This window comes from Amaranthus tricolor, chromosome 9, assembly GCF_026212465.1.
Source record: "Amaranthus tricolor cultivar Red isolate AtriRed21 chromosome 9, ASM2621246v1, whole genome shotgun sequence".
In the NCBI taxonomy this organism is placed as follows: domain Eukaryota; kingdom Viridiplantae; phylum Streptophyta; class Magnoliopsida; order Caryophyllales; family Amaranthaceae; genus Amaranthus; species Amaranthus tricolor.
In genome coordinates this window covers 26,334,951-26,352,363 of record NC_080055.1, presented here as the reverse complement: position 1 = coordinate 26,352,363, position 17,413 = coordinate 26,334,951, and the positions used below count along the sequence as shown (strand labels likewise).

Genomic DNA, 17,413 nt, shown 5'->3' with positions numbered 1-17,413 from the left:
ACTTTTAGTACATAGTGTGTAGTGGGAAATGGGAATGTGGGATTTAGTACAAATCACAAACCACAAACCAACCAAAACCACATATGTATAGCTATGATATAATATAAAAAATATTTGTTTCTTTAGAGATATATTATTTATAGGTGAAACGAGCTTAAAATAAAAAGTTTATATTCTCATAATTTATATTAATTGCTTATTTAACTTATATATGAGACGTCTCACAGTGAGAATGTCTCATTCAATAATTTGTGTATAGAAAAAGGACTTGCTTTGTAAACTTTTTTTGTTGGGTAGGTTTTTAACTTGTTGCAAAATGCTCAAACTAAAAAAAAAAAACTTGATTGAAAATATGTTTTTAAGCCAAAAGGAATTCTTATTAGCTTGATTCGTTATTTACACTTTTTTTCTAATAAATAGCCAATATACATCTTCTAATTATATCAAGTATTATCTCCATTGACAATTGACTTATATAGTTTACTAAACATTTGACAAAAATATCATTGCTATCGACTGGTCAAACAACAATCAATTGTCAAACATGGCATTGATTAACATTGATTTACAATTAGCAAGTGAAGGTGGTTGCAACTTCAGACGATTTGTTAGCAAATTCTGGTAGGCGTGTGGTAATCGAGTCAAGCAAACTCGAATATAGCATGATCAACATTGACTCGGTCAATTACAAGTTTTGACGAGTTGCTCAATGCAATTAGCAAGTAAAAATTGTCGAAAAATAATCAAAACTTGTATCCATTCGCCGTGAATATTCTTATATTTTAATTATTTTCTAATAATCTCTCCTTTAGTATACATTCGCTCAGATTGTATCAATGTTAAAACGAATTATCTTTCTAGTAAAAAAAGATTTTTCGGAATAACATCCCCTTCTCCTCATCATTTAAACCTGCCCAACCTAGCTACCCACCCCTACCTCACCACTTCATCCACCCCAAAACGAGTCTTATCGACAACCCTTAATCCCCTAACCACCCACCTCACCTCCTTCCCATCAACTCATGTGCTGCCTCCCCATGATTTTGCGAGATGAATTTATTTCAAGTTCTTATTTATATGTAAATATTTAATAATTTAATTTACCTTTTTATATATTACATCAGATCGAGTCATAACTAAAAACCATTAGTGAAATCAATTATAGCCAATTTTATTAAATTTATGAATTTGATTTTCATTATCTCTTGTTTGTAATTATAATTAATAAAAATAGACCTTGGGATTAAATAGAAGGAAACGTGGCAAAATCTAAAACGCGAACAAATTGGTCCTGATTTGTTGTGTCTTTGTGTTTTCCCGTAGCCGAAAACCAATTTTCTTTCTCCTTCTCCTCCTTGTTCTAAGACTTCTAACTAACCCTTCAATTTCACCCTTTTCATTCGATCCTAAATCTTCACTGTTTTTCCTTCAATATGAATCCAAATTCTCACCAAATTATCGGTTTTTCTTTTCTGTTCCTCCTGAACACTCCTTAATTCGTTGCAGCCGCTGAAGCTTCCATTAATTTTCATTTATTGAATTAGGGTTTTTTCGGCCAATATCGTTTTTGGTTGTGAAAGGTACTCTGTTCTCTCTTTTTTCCTTTTGATTGGAATATTTAGGTTTAGTTATTGATTATTGAGGCAGCTGCGCAACTGAAGTTGTTAATTCTGAGTTTTTTAATTTCATGTATGTTTTTAGTGGATGTTTTTGTTTGTTCATTATTTTTCAATCGATAAAGATGGCGGGAGATTGTACGGGTCTAATGTTTTTAGGAGTATTAAAATTAAAATCAGCGATTATTTTTTATTGTTTTTGATATCTAATAGCTTACTGATTTGTGAAACACGGGAAGGACTTAAAGGCCGTGCATGTGTGTTGGAACTTAATAACAAGCATTTATGGAAAATGTGAAAAAAGGGATGATTTTTGTACTGATGGGTGATAGGGTATTATCAATTCTATTGAACTGGTTTGATAACTTTGTCTCTCTCATAGCTACATCGTTTTCACTGCTCCCAAAGTCCCAATGTGAGAGCTTTTTAATCACAACATAACAAATTAAAAGGGACAAGAGTTGGAATGAATGTCGGGCTGATGGGTTGAGGAAGTAATACTAATGGTCAATCAATTGAACTGTCATTAAAAGAGGTCGTTTGATTAAGTACTATTCTTATTGGTAAGTTTTGATTCCCATAAGTTGGAAATTTGATATCTTGTTTTGCTGACTACTCCAGTTTTACAAAATAGAGACCTTAGAAATTTAATGGGAAATGTGAATTCCACTCTTGGTCATTCCAACTTCTCATGTTTTTTCTATGTCTTAATATCAATCCAATAAATCTTGACAAGTCTCATATTTTCACAGTGGAAAGTGGAAACTAAATTTATCAATTAGAGCTTCCCATGGAACTATGAAAAGCTTGCCCCTGTTAATCCATTGACCCTTAAATAGGAATGTGAAATTGGCTCAACTCTCTTCTGTCCCTTTTTAGCAGCCTTTTGTGATAATCGATGTATTTGTTTGAACTCTATTACCATGTGTTTGTAATTGATTGATTTTCCTTCCATATCAATGCTTTAGCCCTCATCAATAATTGATTGATTTCAGGTCATTTTTTGGTCATTTTGAGAGAATATCAAATGAATTATCGGTCGAATAATGTTACACACTACCTTTCACATCATTTTTATTAGGAGCTTAATGAACCATCTCTACCATTTTTTTTGTTTTTTTTGGATTGAGGCATGGTCGTTTTGGGTTACCATTTTGGACTGCGTTTGATTTGGAAATGTATTTTTGAATGCAAATTTTCACTCAATGGATGCATGAGATATTCATGGAATTTCATGATAACAAGTTCAAATCTTTGAATGTGTTAAATTTGTAAGTGTTTTTATGTAGGTGGTATTTTTGTCACAAATGCGCTGGAATTTTCCATTTAAATAAATAATATGGGTGGAATGTTGGTTATTGGAAGAGAAGAGATCATTTTAGGAATATGGTGTTATGAGATACGTATCTTAAGAGGAATTGAACATCCAATAAATGATATATTTATTTGAAATGAAAAAATAAGAAAGGGTTTTAGAGTTGCCAATATTGAACACAAATGGGGAAAAACCATCTACGTGATTTGCTCATATGCAATGAAGACCGAAATTTGCATGAGTTAGAAGAGTGGAAGGTTGCAACTTTGAGGATTGTATTAGAGGAAGAGGTGGGCCGAAAATGACTTGCTTAACAAGAGTGAAGAATTGCATGGAGTATTCTGATATATGCCAATTGATAAGAATGTAAAGAATTAAATTTTGGTGAAGGAAAGTATATGTATATGATTGTTGGAATTAATTTTATTATCTATAGCTTAGTATTAGTGAGGGCCGATTTATAAAAGTTCTATTGTTTTGCTTTTAAAAATGTTTTTAGGCAATCTGTTTCTACACTTAGAGTTCGTTAGATTTTTGGATATTTTTCAAGATGGAACCATGTTTAAGTCGATGGACTTTGTACGAACATAGGTGGGGGTTACGGTATTGGTAACTTTGTGATGGTTATGAAATATGAATTGAACTTCTTACTTACCTAAAATAAAAGCCTCATTTACTTGTGCGTCAATTTTATTCATATCAGTGATTGTTAGTCATCACACTCATATCCCAAGGAACGACCTAGTTCATTTGTATCTTGGTGCTCTTTGACAGTTGATTTTATATGTTGAGAATTGTAGAACCCATAAACCTGTGATAGACGCATGTATTGCACGAGAATTTCTGGTAACCATGGTTGGAATTCTATAATCATTAATTGGATGATGATGTGTCTCCTTCCCAAATTTTTTGCCATCTGTCTGTAAAATGTTCTATATACGCTGAAGTGCTTAAAATGAGCCATATGTATATGCGATACAACAAGTCGTTCCAATGATCCAGACTTCTTTCCTTGAGAGTTTTAAGTAAATTTTGTACTCAGCTGATAACAGGTCGGTAGATGATTTGATTGATGCTGATGGTTGTGTTTCGCTTTTCAGAATGAAACACCTTTTCTTTCATTTTCTTTTTTGGCTTGTCGGAAGAATGTTTTGTTGGCTAGCTGGTGTACTTTTCTTGGCGATACTTATGTTTTAGAGAATGTTTTGGGTATATGTGGCTATGAGGATTCTACTGGAGGCAAGGCCATGTCATAACAATTGGTGCTTGGTTCATCTTGGCATAACTGTGTTTGTGCATCCATTACAGGAAGTTTTGCAAACATTCTGATCCTGAAACCTCTGAAAGATCATGCCAAGAGAATTGCAGGGTTAACTTCCACAAGTAGCACAAGAAATGGATGGTCGCTATGGTCTTCAGCATGGATGGGAAAATAACAGCGTAATTGTGGTTTCCTTTTTAATCACCTATATGGGATATGGGATGATAGTACAAGAATTAGGGTTCATGTGATTGTCCATTTTTTCTGGCATCTCATCCTTGAAAGAGCAATGAGAGAGAGCCTAGGACATTGAGGATATGGAATGATTTCCCTGTCTTATACCATGACTGTTTCTTGCTGACATAACTTGTTCTCTTCACTCCACAGGCATTGGAGGCATTTGGTGCTGCTCACGAGTCAAGTTATCGGTGAGTGTTCATCTGATGCTTGTAATGTGCACACCAAGTATTTTCTTACGACTGGTTGGACTGTGTATGGGTGTCTTTGTCCGAATCTGTCACATTTTTGCTTAATCTTTCTTTATCTGCTACTGCTTTATTCTACATGTGAGTCAATATTGCATTGTTAATGTCTTTTGCTCTCATGGATTCGTATGGAACAAATTGAAGGGTTATTCCTAGATTAGATATTGATTTAGTATGTGCTTATATTTTGAGTTGTCCCATAGCATTTCATTTTTTAATAAAGCATGTTTTTAGGACGTACGCATTCTTTTAAGTTTCCTTAATTTGTATGGAAATTGGTCGATATTGTTGTATGTTATATGAAGAATTGTTTCTTATACTTAAAGGAAGTGTATCTTTCCCTTATTTTGGCCCCACAATATGTATTCTTGTCATGGCTGGCAGTGCCTATAGTGACAGGAGGTATATAGATGAAAGATTTCCTCGGGATAACACATACACTAGGAGTACATTCCACGAGAGGGACAATTATGCAGTCCCTCCACCTGTTGGTCTATGGTCGCAAGAAAGGCGGAGAGGTTATGAAGAATTTCCCCTTGAAAGAGAGCCTAGAAGACATGACAAGTCATTCCTCGAACCATATCGTGAGATAGATACTTACCGTGATGGACACAGGCAAGCAGTTTAACACATATGAGGATGTTCATCTGTTTAGATATCCCCTTGTTTGGTATTGACCGCTGCTGATTTCATGTATTTCACAGGGGTGGAGGATATGGCATGCGTGATCGTGATGATTATGCTTTTGATGACTATGATTATAGGCACCGCAGAGATGATAGTCGTGAGAGGGATTATGAATACGGCAGGAATAGTCATGATTCCGATTATGATAGAAGCAGAAGGGATGGAAGTTTGAGACGACGTGATTCACGTGAAAGAGATCGTGATAGGAGGGATTTGAGCCATGAAAGAGAATTGAGTCCATATAGAAGGCATTCACGCTCCCGCTCTCGGTCTCGTGGTCGTCACGATCGTTCAAAATCAAGGTCTCCCCGATGCCGTAGTCGTGGTCGTAGTCATCATGAGGACACTTATGATGATCATTATGATAGGAATGACAGACGTAGAGATCGTGATGAAAAACGTCATGATCAATATTCTTCTGTATGTTCTTTTGGCATACTGGTTATTGTGTTCTTCATTTTCCTTTTCCTAAAACAGAAGAGCTGATATCTTTGGTTTGTGCTAGACGCCATCTGCTACTGTGGTTGTAAAGGGTCTCTCACCGAAGACTACTGAAGAAGATTTATATCAAATTCTTGTAAGTCCATCTCTCCTGTTGTCATGACGTTTACTTTCTTTGTTTCATCTGCGTACCTAAATATTTAGGTTCTTTTATTAGGCTGAGTGGGGGCCTCTACGCCATGTTCGAGTCATCAAGGAGCGGAATTCTGGCATTTCTCGTGGTTTTGCCTTTATTGATTTTCCATCAGTGGTTAATTTTCTTCCATGTTTGGCTTCTAAATTTTCTTAAAATTTTAAATTCTTTTATCGACTAATATGTACCTTGTGTTGCAGGATGCAGCACAGGCAATGATGGATAAAGTAGGATTGGATGGCTTTGTGGTAGACGGAAAAAATCTTCTATTCGAGTATAGGTAATGTTTTTAAGTTTTTCCCTTTTTTTGCTTTAGGGTAAAATGGCCCTAAGCACTCCTTCAAAATCACAATTATTGGTCTAATTGTTGATAAGGCACATTTTGTGTGGGCGGAGGGTGTGTGTGGCAGGAGAAGTGGATATAAGGTTTCTTCCCCTTTAATGGGGGAGGTTTAAGTCACGTGAGGTTGTGTGTGAAACTACTCATCAGCTACATCAAGTTATGTTGGTCAAATCAGAATGTTAAACTTTTATGTTGATGAAATTTTGCTTAGGTCTATGTTCTTATTCTCTCTTAAAAGAACGGTTTTGTTTCCGATGGACTAGATTTATAGTTCGTTTGGTTTTCGATTATAATGGACTAAAGTAAATTAACTCATTAAACTTCTTATTTATGTAAAGTTGCACATGATACGTGCTACTAAAGGTCAATCGGAAACAACCTCTTGTTACTGTTATCACTAACAAGGGTAATGTTGCGTACATCCTACCCTCCAAACTATGAGTCAGTTAATACATTTGGATAATGTAAAAAATGTTGTCTTAAAAGAACAATTTTATGTGCCTTGTGATATAAGTTGTAGTAGTAATATTTGGTTACATATTTTGTTTTGTGAGTTAATATTTTGCGTATGAAAGAATTAATTCTTTGACTCCTGTTCTTTCTCTATGTATTGCATCTGGAAATCATGTTATCATACAGTAGCAAGCCAACTGGAAGTTCAGGAGGGCCACCTTACGGACAAGATGGTCCGAGATCCTCTCATGCCAGTCACAGAAGCACCATAGTACCCTCTGATTGGATGTGCACTATCTGTGGGTGCGTCAATTTTGCTCGTCGAATATCATGCTTTCAGGTTAGTTTAGTGTCCCATTTTATTGATTGATGTTATTGCTTGTAGCTTTGTGATTTTCCCTCTTGTGTCCTGTTTGTTCTGATGCTTTTGACATCATTTTTCATGACTCATGTATATGTTAACTGGTTGAGTGCTTTCCTTTGACCCTTGTGACAAGGTCCTGTGCTCACCACCTATGGGAAGGGTTGATTTTCTCTCCCTCCCTTGCTTGTACGGATTATCTATATTATAGTGTTTTTTTCCCTTGTCATTTTTTTCACTTTACTGGAGATATAGATCTAAATGCTAAGCTTATCTTTACTTTTTATGACCCAATTTATTTGTGGCCTTCTATATTTTTGGACTGCCTTAGTTGCTACATGTTTGATGCTTCTTTGGGAAACTTATTTTTGAAAGTGAGCCCTGTTTTTCTTAAAGACGCATTGTAGTGTGCTACACCAATTTTTGGACTAAGGGATAACATTTTTTTTACTCATCTGTCCATTGAATGTGCTAACTAGTAAGGAGAAAATTCAGTGGGATGTAAGGATTAAGAATCAAACTTAAACTTGAGCGAGAGATGTATTGTCAGCAGAGGTCCGGCTACAAGGGATGGAAGTTATTACATGTATATTAAATGCTCCAACATCTGATTATCTGGTGGATTATCTATACTGTTGCATTTTGATTTGCAATTTTGGGTGTTGTCCTTAAGGAAATGCCGAAACAAAAGTGGTATAGCTAAGCATTTTGGACTCTTGCTATTGTAAGTCTAACCATGTTCCTATATGCAGTGTAATGAGAGCCGAACTGATGATGCTCCACCTGCTGACATGTCTTCATCAAACCCTGCGCCATTAGGTAGAAAGGGAGCCGAAGCAGGTTGGTACCAATTTTAGATTACTATTTTTTGCTGTTGAGGTACCACTTTAATGTTAAATTAATATGTTCTCAGGACCAACCCATGTTTTGGTTGTACGCGGATTGGATGAGAATGCTGATGAGGAAATGATTCGTTATGAGTTTTCTAAACATGCTGCAATCAAGGTATTTAACATAAACAAAATGCAAATTTCCTTGCTGTACTTCATCATGATGTACCTAAAATTTTTGGGGTTGAGTTCCTTAATAGAAGAACTTATTCTTTGCAGGATCTTCGTCTTGTTAGAGACAAATTTACCCATGTTTCAAGAGGATTTGCATTTGTTCATTTCTACTCGGTATGCCTTTTGAACTTCATCCACGCGTCTTTTGGTATTGATAATTTATTCAAGCATTTCCCAGGCAAGGTTTTTGGTTAGTAAATTTTGTTCCTGTTAGTTGTTGAGACAAGTCACTTTCGGGGGGCTTTATGCTAATGCTATTTGAATATTTTTGGATCACAAAATAAGCTTATTTTTTTCAGTTGTAGGATTGCTGTATTATTTCTTAGATATTTGGCTATGGCTGCTGAAAAGGTCATCATTCACTTTCCGATAATTTTGTTTTGCCTGTGCAGGTGGAGGATGCCACCAAAGCCCTTGAAGCGACAAATGGAACAAATCTAGAGAGAAATGGTCAGATTCTACGTGTTGCATATGCAAAAAGCATACTTGGTCCTGGATCTGGGTCTTCAGGGCCTTCACAATCCAGCAGCCTAGCTGCCGCTGCAATTGAGGCAGCAACATTTGCTCAACAGGTTGATAATTACTGTAAGACTAGCATGTAAATATGACTGTTTATAAGGTCTTTACTGTTGATGGTTAATAATTATTTAAAAAGGTCTATTTTTATGGGTTTTAGCTTTAGATTGAGGTTTAGATATTTTGATATTCTTGTATTTTATTTCTCTCATATTTCATCTTAGTATGCAGTTTTTCATCTACCAATTAAATTGATGCTTCTGATTTTGGGATGTTGATGCTTACTATGGCTTGCATCTGCTACAGTATGATGCTGTTGGTTGGGCACCTAAGGAATATAATCCAAATGACATACAAACAAGTGGCAACCAGGAGCAAGGCGCTGAAGTTGCTAGTCAAAAGGAAGGTTCTGCTCCTCAATCTGGATTTGTGTGGGATGAGGCATCAGGCTATTACTATGATGCTGCCTCTGGTTTCTACTATGATCCAAATACAGGTTTGTGCATTGTGGGGGAATGGTGATCATTGATTCAATTTGCAAGATTGATGTGATTTTACCCATTTCACTGTGATGTCGTGCACGTACAGTTTTTTTTTTATTTTTTATTTTTTTATTTTTGGGTGTGAGGGGGAGAACTTATCAAAATAATAGAACATGTCAATGTGGAATTGTAGACTTTGAAATTAACTTAGTTGAAGGAACCTATGATGATTTAGGCATCCTATTTTAAACTTCTTAGGATTTAATAGCTATAAAATTATTGAGATTAACACAAGAATGCTACCAAAATTGTTACGATAACTCTCGATGAAAGTTGGGGATGCTTGTTCATTGCCCTCTACATCTCCAATACAAAGTTTGAGGAATTGCTCGTCACTGCTTCATAGCTCAGTTATGAATTGATTGACAGATTTTCTTTTTTTTATGGGGTGGGGATTCTAGGCTCTTGTGCTCTTTTGTGTGCATATGCTTCTACTTTCATGAGTATACGAATCATGAGTATGATTTCCTATGGCTTCAATATCGTTGAAGTTCAGGAATTTTGTAAAAGGGATAGATTTGGTAGCTTTTCTACTAAATGATTGTCTTAGTTTTGTTTTTAACTGTGGAAGATGCGCTTAAACACAAAGGCTGTGTGACAGCTAAACACGCACCTCGTGCACAGAAGGCAGTTATGGAATTATTTTTAAAAAAATTCGAAAAAACTCTGTTGCACCTTTTTTGGCTGCGCCTCCCCCATCTCTTGCCATTTTCTGGCTTCTATGTTTGAAGGTGCGGCCCAGTGTCTCATGTTCCAACACACGTTGATTTGCTTATTGTAAATGATATTGTCATTTTATCTGACCCATTTTACTTGCAAGTACACAGCAGTGCCTGATATTGATATATTATTTCATGAAATTGGAAACGTTTGATAAGTTTTTAGGGACATGTATGAATGGTTAGATCAATTATCGTTGGTTTCTTAACCATCATATTTTCCGGTTGCATGTATGAGAAATTCCTGTTGAAATACCAGAATTTATTGCTTCTCCCCTGTTCAAAACCGTGTTGTGGAAAATTGTGCAGCCTCCTGTCTCATTTCAAATTGACTATTGTAAATTAATTATAAATTTGAACTTGATACATATAAGACCTGATTATCAAAGAAAACAATTTGACCTGTGCTCATGAAAGTAACTAAGGCAGACAAGATAGGAGAGCATAATGATAACTAGCACTTGTGTTCAAAATAGTTTCAAGTTAAAATACAGTGTCTGTCTTGGGGCTATTAGAAATTGAAAAGTTTCAAATATTGAGGGGCAAATAGGACTTGTGTTTTGTGATTTATTGGATTTTGTTTTGAGTGATAAGTTGATCTGTACATGCATATTTCAAAGCTAAGTTTCCGAAAATTTACTTATTGACTCTAAAATCCATTGATCTTATTTAGCACATTTTAGAAAGTTTAAGCCAAGATTAAAGTGTTAGCATGTATTGTTTAGTTAAACTTAATAAAAAATGAGATAGGTATTGCTTCCTCTATATTGCTAAATTCTTATATGTGCCATGGATAGACTTAGTTTTTGGGTAGCTTCATGGTGGTGTTCTTGATTGGTGTCAATTGTCATAGTTAGCACTTATTGCTTAGTACTTTCATATATGTGTGATGTATACTGATGGACATGGAATCCAGGTCTCTATTATGATGGCAACAATGGGATATGGTACTCATTTGACAACCAGACTCAGCAGTATGTCCCTTGTGTTCAAAATGCTGACAAGACATTAGAAAAAGAATCTGAAGCTCCCAAGACAGATACTACAACTACTAGGAAAGTAGTGATCTCTGCTCCTGCAGCTACAATAACATCGAGTGAGAAACCTGCCTCTCTACCTGATGCTGTCCAGGCAGCTGCCACAGCTGCGTTAGCTGCTGAAAAGAAAGAGAAAGAAAAATCCAAAGAAATAAAACTCGCTTCCAAGAGCAGCATTTTAGCCAACAAAAAGAAAATGAATAATGTTTTGTCTATGTGGAAGCAGAGGAGTCATGAAGGGCAAACACCCCGTGTGGCGCTGGATGATGGTCAATTGAATGTTACTGATGATCGTCAGAACTCCATCCCTACATCCTTGAAATTGAAAGCAGTGGGTTTGAAGGAGAACACTAATGGTAATACGGGGCTCCTTTCAACTACGACATCAGTTACTCAGACCACAGTCTTGGAATCTGATGTCAAGCCTCGCCCTGTGAGCAATAGTTCTGGAGGAACTTTAATGGGAGTAATTAGAGGATCTGGAAGAGGAGTTGTAAAATCTGATACTGTGTATCCTGGAACAGCAATGTGCGTATCTACTCCGTCATCATCTTCTGGGTCAACTGCTGTGGCTGTGACACCTTCAGATACACTGGGAGCAGCAACTTCATTCAAAACTGATGTTTCTGCTCTTGGCAATCATACAGCACCTGCAGCTTCTGCAAGTGGAAGGAGAAGGTTTTCTGAGACACCTTTGCAGTCCACTTATGCTCAAAGAGAGCAAAATCAGACATCATATCGGGATCGTGCTGCTGAGAGGCGTAGGATGTATGGGTCATCAGTATCTTACAATGATGATGACCAGGATTCCGGAGATCCAAGTAAGGAGTTCTTTTAATGTTGATTGATATTTCTGTTGCATCAATGATTTAGAATTTTATTCAGAAGACTAGAGAAAATTACGGCTTCTAGAAAGGTACCATTGTTAAAATTAGTTCTATTGCAGTATATGCTTCAGGAGGAGGATTAGGATAGCGATAGACATAGTGAAACAGAACCTGCTTATAGTTGACGTCTTTGAAAATTTAACAAAATGGTCTACGTAACATTTGTGCTAACTAGTGAGGATTGGGAAGCAATTGCCTAAGTGCTGCTGTCAGCTTTCTAATTTGTTATATGTAAGAGTGGTTGAGGTCACACATAAAATCATCCTGCGTTGAAAAACCGTTTCATTCGTGAATTTAGCTTATGTACTTCTTTTGCATTAATCTATGGAAATTTGTGTTTACTTATGAATTGGCATGATCAAGATGTGGGGTTCCGAAAGGGTGCATCAGATTTAGGTTCTATGCCGTTTCCACCAGGCGTTGGTAGCCGTGGGACAATTGACAGCAACGTTCAGAACTATGATGTAATTACACCAGAGAAAGCCATTGATGAGAGCAACGTTGGTAATAGGATGCTACGCAACATGGGCTGGACTGAGGGATTGGTATTTTTTCTTTCCTTGCCTTTATTAATTCTAAAACTTTTGTTTATCACTCTCCTTTACATCCAGTATTCATCAAACTCTGTATTTGCAACATGTAATTAATGTTCAGCTGCAAAATATCTTGTAATTGTCAACTATAATTTGGTTTTTACGAGGATGCTTTGGTGGTCAGCCTTTTGTTGAATGAATTCCGAATGCTGATGTACTGACACTGTTGTGGGTATTGGTTGTCTTGTTCTTGTTTTTGTCTGTTGTCACTATATGCAGGGCCTTGGGAAGGATGGTAGTGGGATGGTGGAGCCTGTTCAGGCACAGTCTTTCGACACAAGGGCAGGTTTGGGAAGTCAACAGAAAAAGGTAGACCCAAGTCTAGAAGTGCACCCAGGAGATAGTTACAAAACTTTAATTCAAAAGAAAGCTCTTCAAAGATTTCGTGAGATGTCTTGAATCATGAAAAAAGGCGAAGAACACTGCATTTTTGAAGGTTGAACATGGAAGGATGTTTACATTTGAATATGGACGCCATGGCATTGCGCTTGCGCCCGGACTTCCTTTAGTCGTGAGAAATGGATTTGTGTATAGAACTAAGACAAATTGTTTTGGTACTTTGCAATAAAGCGGTGTCAAGTAGTTTTGTTCTTCGCATTCTAGTTGCTTTGGAGACATAGGTAGAGATTATTGTTCCCTTTTATGCTTTAATTTATTCCTTTTTGAACTTTATAAAAAGTATAATCTTTGTTATCAGCGATCTTTGATGGTGTTTGTGTTGGATTTGTCGAGATTAAATTTTTGTCATCTTTGACATTCATATTCTTTATGTTATGGGGGATATTTATGTGTACTGGAACCTTATCCCCCACAATGTTATAAGGTGAATTTTGTTGGGAAATCCGATTTGGTTGATCGGAATGATCTGTTAAAAGCTTTTTAGGAACAACCAATCACACCTATAATATTTCATGAAATTCTGCTATTTGTATCTATTTCCTTTATTAAAATTTATGAATACCTAAATAAAGGGTATGACTCCACCAAAATATCTACAAACTAAAACCATGGAGTTTATGCTTTATACTTTTTTGCTCCATCATAAGTATGTTATGTTACGAGTATATTTATACATTTAAATTATTTTTTCATCTAATTATATATATATTTCTTCCACTTTTTCTTAAAGTATATCTTTTAACCTCTCTTATTTTCTCTTATCTTGATTTGTACAAAAAAATTATTTTGAACAAACTTTATGCGATAAAAGTAGTATCTAATTTTTCTATTTTCTTTGGAGAGATTGCATTTTTTTCATTTGAATGCTAATAGTGGACGGAAGGAAATAAAGAAAAAGAAATTGAAAAATGAAATTTCTTCACATTTTAGACAAAACAAATCATTCTTATATTAAAAAGTTTTAAACTCCCGATCTTCCCTCATCCCCCTCCCCTCGTATCCTTCATTTCCTTAAAAAAATATATCCAAACATAGCATAAGTCCTAACATTACTTAAATTATCTAACATTAGATTTCTAACATAAATCCAGTTTAGAATATAAGAACCATTTAACTTGAATTTAAATCCCTAAAAACAGTCTCTCAAATATCTTTCCTCCCATGCTTATAATCAATTCATACGGTTAGTTTTTCTAAAAATTGTGATAACCGCAACTTATTCAAATATCCTTAAATTCAATACACATCCTTGGAATACGATATTTAATCATTGTAAAAGCTAAACAAGAAAGTAATTGAGAGACGTGTAAAAGCAATTTAAAAAAATATAATCCATCTTTTTGCCTATAATGTTCAAATATACACAAACACTTTCGTATTTTTTTATAATCTCTTATGAGATAAGATTTTAGATATTGAGGATTAAATACATGTTTTAAAAACTGTGAAAAAAACATCAAATACACTATAAAAACAAAATGGGGGGAGTTTGTAAGATTTATTTTTGTTAAAACTAATACTATTTATGATATATTATAAAAAAAACTATTCTACCTAACTTTAATTTATCTTAAAAAAAAAACAATAAAACTGATTTCAATTAATAACAACTAATTTTAATCCGTAAAAATCCATTTAAATCCGTAAAAACACATTTATAATAAATAAATAAATTATAATATGTAAAAATTAATTTCAATCCATAAAAATCAATTGATCAGAAAAACTCAATTTTAATTTGTAATAATAAGTTCAAAACGGCAAAAATCAAATTAACTAAGCAGGACATAACTTATTTTCATAAAATGTGACTTATTTTCATAAAACACACCTTTTCTTTATAAAAAATATGTAGTATGATTTAAAACATCATCAGAATTCAGAACTACTATTATGGTAAAAGAGAAATTTCTCCTTCAAATTAACCCAACTGTCAATACTGATTGACAGTTATCACAACCAACATAGCAATAGGAAAAAAAAATCACCATTAAAAGATGTTATAAAAAGGTTAACAAAACAAAACAAGTTTAAAAACCACATATCTTGTCTGCAACATACTATCATAAGATCACTACGAACCATAACAATTCAAATATGTTCGGTAAACAAAATTTCGCAGCTCGACTACAATGCGGGATAATAGTTGTGCTCTTACATGAACAAGTTGGGCTTTGAAGCCTTGTAAGTTGTTTTGAGCTTCCTGGTTGGTGGTCTGATCTTCCTGAATACCATGGGAAACTTGATGTCTTGGCTATGGAATTGCTTGGTGCTCTCCCTCTTGCAAAGCTCGTCAGAGACGGTAGCTGTTTTGATAATTTGAATGCACGGAGCCCTAACCCTGTGGCGAGATGCCATCTCATTGTACATGTGCTCAACAGCACCATTCAAGGTTGTGTCCCTGTATTCTTTGTACATGTTGTGGTACCCGGTTCTGCTTTGGTAACGCAGCCAGATACCATAATTCTTGATCACGGTTGGGTTCTTCTCATAGATCTGAAATGAGCGATCATAGATGAGCACAAGAAACAGATTCACTAATAACACAATGGTAATACTGCCGTTGAGCGTATATGAAATACCAAAACACAATGGTAACTACACAAAGGTAAGTACTTGATCACTCGGCAGTCATACGAAAGGATCAATGAAAGAGAACAAAAACAACAAGCTAAAATATCCAACTTTAAACACTGTTATCAGAAAGATTATACAATACTACGGAAACCATAAACGGAAAAGCTAATTAAGAGTACCGGGAACAGAGGGTCCACATAATGGGGACTTTTTTGTATATTATTTTAATCATCAATACATTAAAACATTTTTTACATTAGATCATTGATATGGAGTTTGAGAAATGATGTTTCCTAAACGTTAATCTAGAGTTAATGGGACGCAGTTTCAAAATAGGGATTCTATGGGAAGTTTTAGGTTTCTGCTGACTAGGCTTCAAACACTACTTTCAAAGATAATTCAGGGAGAAAATCATAAATCAAAATCTACATGAATATAAACACCTTGTCACAGACAATGCATAGAACAGATCCTATTAATTAAAATAGAAAAAACCAATACCATACAACATAGTGCATAAGCTACCATTAATGAATTTGAAGGTTTATAAAACTAAATGCAAATGAATGAACGATGACATGCATATAGAATAATGGTATAATCTCAACATTTCCCAAACCAAATATAAAACCTAAAACCTTAAATAATTATGAATGAGAATGTCTTTATCAAAACGTTAAAAAATCAAAAAGTAGCCCAAGACAATGGAGTCCAAATGATAAAACAAAATCAACAAAGCTAATTTAATTGTAAGCAGTTACAAAATATTGTTGCATTTCAAATAAAAAAAACACCAAAATTCGAGTCCAGGCCACAATAATATAGAAAACACCCAACAACAAACATTAATCTCAACAAGTTAAAACCTAAAATAAATAAAATTTAAGAATAACATGTTAAACGTACCAAAATTCAAGATATAATGAAATAAAATTCATGTTAAACCCTAAAATGAATATGTGAAAATAAATAAAATTGCAACTGTTCTAGAATGCATGTACAGTTTCAATCTTCAAAATCAGATTCACAACCTCAAACATTGAACAAATCATTCAAATAGAGAAACCACTTACTTCGTTGATGGCGAGAACCTGGCCATTGCTTTTCTTAACCTTCTTTAGTTTCCTCAAAAAGTACCTAACAATTAAAAATCAAAACCCTAATGAAATCCCATTTACAAAAATCAAAACCGAAAAAAGAAAACAAAAAATTAAAACCATACCAAAACTTGGACTTAGCCCGGACTTCATTGGTCGCCCACAGTTTCATTCGGTAGATCTTGGGGTGCTCATCAGTCTCCGTCGGAAGAGCTCTCCCAACCACTTGATATTGATGAAACTGATCCCATTTATTCACAGAAAATAAATCTCAAAAATTAGCAAAAGAATCAATAAAAATATGCGAAATGTAAATTGATTTGATCAAAGTAAAATGATAAGAATCAAAGTGAAATGAATAAAAATTAATGATGTTGATCTAAACTACTCACTCTGTATTGAACCATTTTCGATGAACTGAATGTGTCTCCCTTCTCTCTCTCGAACTCTTTAAGGTTTTCAGCGGCGGAGATTGAGAATAATGAAATTAGGGTTACCGTCGGGTTTTATATATCGAACATTTTGCGGAGGAACGAAGTTTACTTGGGAGTGAACCCTAGGGTATTTAATTTGTATTAATTGGGCTATTTAACCCATATATCTAATATATCTCTTGGAGAGACTGTTTCTCAGTCTCTCTTGACAATTTGTGTAAAAAAATATCTAAAGTAAGTTTTGAAAAATTTTAATTCCCAAAACAGGCGCCTCCTTAACCGAGCCTGAGGCCAAGTATGTCCGCTGTTAGTAACAGTGAAAAAAGAATTTTGACTTTTTTGACAACTTTCTTTATTTATTGTTAGTAACAGCAAACATGCCCGACCTTACGC

General features: G+C 34.9%; 2 protein-coding genes across 9 annotated transcripts; one reads left to right on the top strand and one right to left on the bottom strand.

Moving 5' to 3' along the window:
- Positions 1-1,259: 1,259 nt before the first annotated feature.
- Positions 1,260-13,206, top strand: LOC130824395 (SUPPRESSOR OF ABI3-5). Of its 8 annotated transcripts, none has more exons than XM_057689391.1 (17): positions 1,296-1,580; positions 4,240-4,371; positions 4,580-4,620; positions 5,071-5,292; positions 5,382-5,784; positions 5,870-5,941; positions 6,023-6,115; positions 6,199-6,278; positions 6,981-7,134; positions 7,908-7,995; positions 8,069-8,160; positions 8,265-8,333; positions 8,612-8,791; positions 9,042-9,231; positions 10,913-11,854; positions 12,284-12,465; positions 12,733-13,206. In XM_057689391.1, exons 2-17 carry the CDS (start codon positions 4,327-4,329, stop codon positions 12,910-12,912), a joined length of 3,033 nt encoding a protein of 1,010 aa, XP_057545374.1. In that variant the 5' UTR covers positions 1,296-1,580; positions 4,240-4,326; the 3' UTR covers positions 12,913-13,206. The 8 variants fall into 8 exon arrangements, with proteins under 8 accessions (XP_057545379.1, XP_057545374.1, XP_057545373.1 ...); XM_057689390.1 differs by having other exon boundaries at positions 5,062-5,292; positions 6,984-7,134; XM_057689388.1 differs by having other exon boundaries at positions 5,062-5,292.
- A 1,677-nt stretch (positions 13,207-14,883) lies between these two features.
- Positions 14,884-17,136, bottom strand: LOC130824228 (60S ribosomal protein L18a). Its single transcript, XM_057689146.1, has 4 exons — positions 16,979-17,136; positions 16,712-16,827; positions 16,563-16,626; positions 14,884-15,408 (listed from the first exon to the last, which is right to left on the bottom strand). Exons 1-4 carry the CDS (start codon positions 16,991-16,993, stop codon positions 15,067-15,069), a joined length of 537 nt encoding a protein of 178 aa, XP_057545129.1. The 5' UTR covers positions 16,994-17,136; the 3' UTR covers positions 14,884-15,066.
- Positions 17,137-17,413: the final 277 nt, after the last annotated feature.

Coding starts and splice junctions, on each gene's coding strand:
- LOC130824228 (XM_057689146.1), bottom strand. Junction 16,627..16,711: donor CGGGCTAAGTCCAAGTTTTG/GTATGGTTTTAA, acceptor TTTAATTGTTAG/GTACTTTTTGAGGAAACTAA. Junction 15,409..16,562: donor AGGTTCTCGCCATCAACGAA/GTAAGTGGTTTC, acceptor CGCTCATTTCAG/ATCTATGAGAAGAACCCAAC.
- LOC130824395 (XM_057689393.1), top strand. CDS start 4,946: ATGGAAATTGGTCGATATTGTTGTATGTTATATGAAGAATTGTTTCTT. Junction 8,792..9,041: donor CAGCAACATTTGCTCAACAG/GTTGATAATTAC, acceptor CATCTGCTACAG/TATGATGCTGTTGGTTGGGC. Junction 9,232..10,912: donor CTACTATGATCCAAATACAG/GTTTGTGCATTG, acceptor CATGGAATCCAG/GTCTCTATTATGATGGCAAC.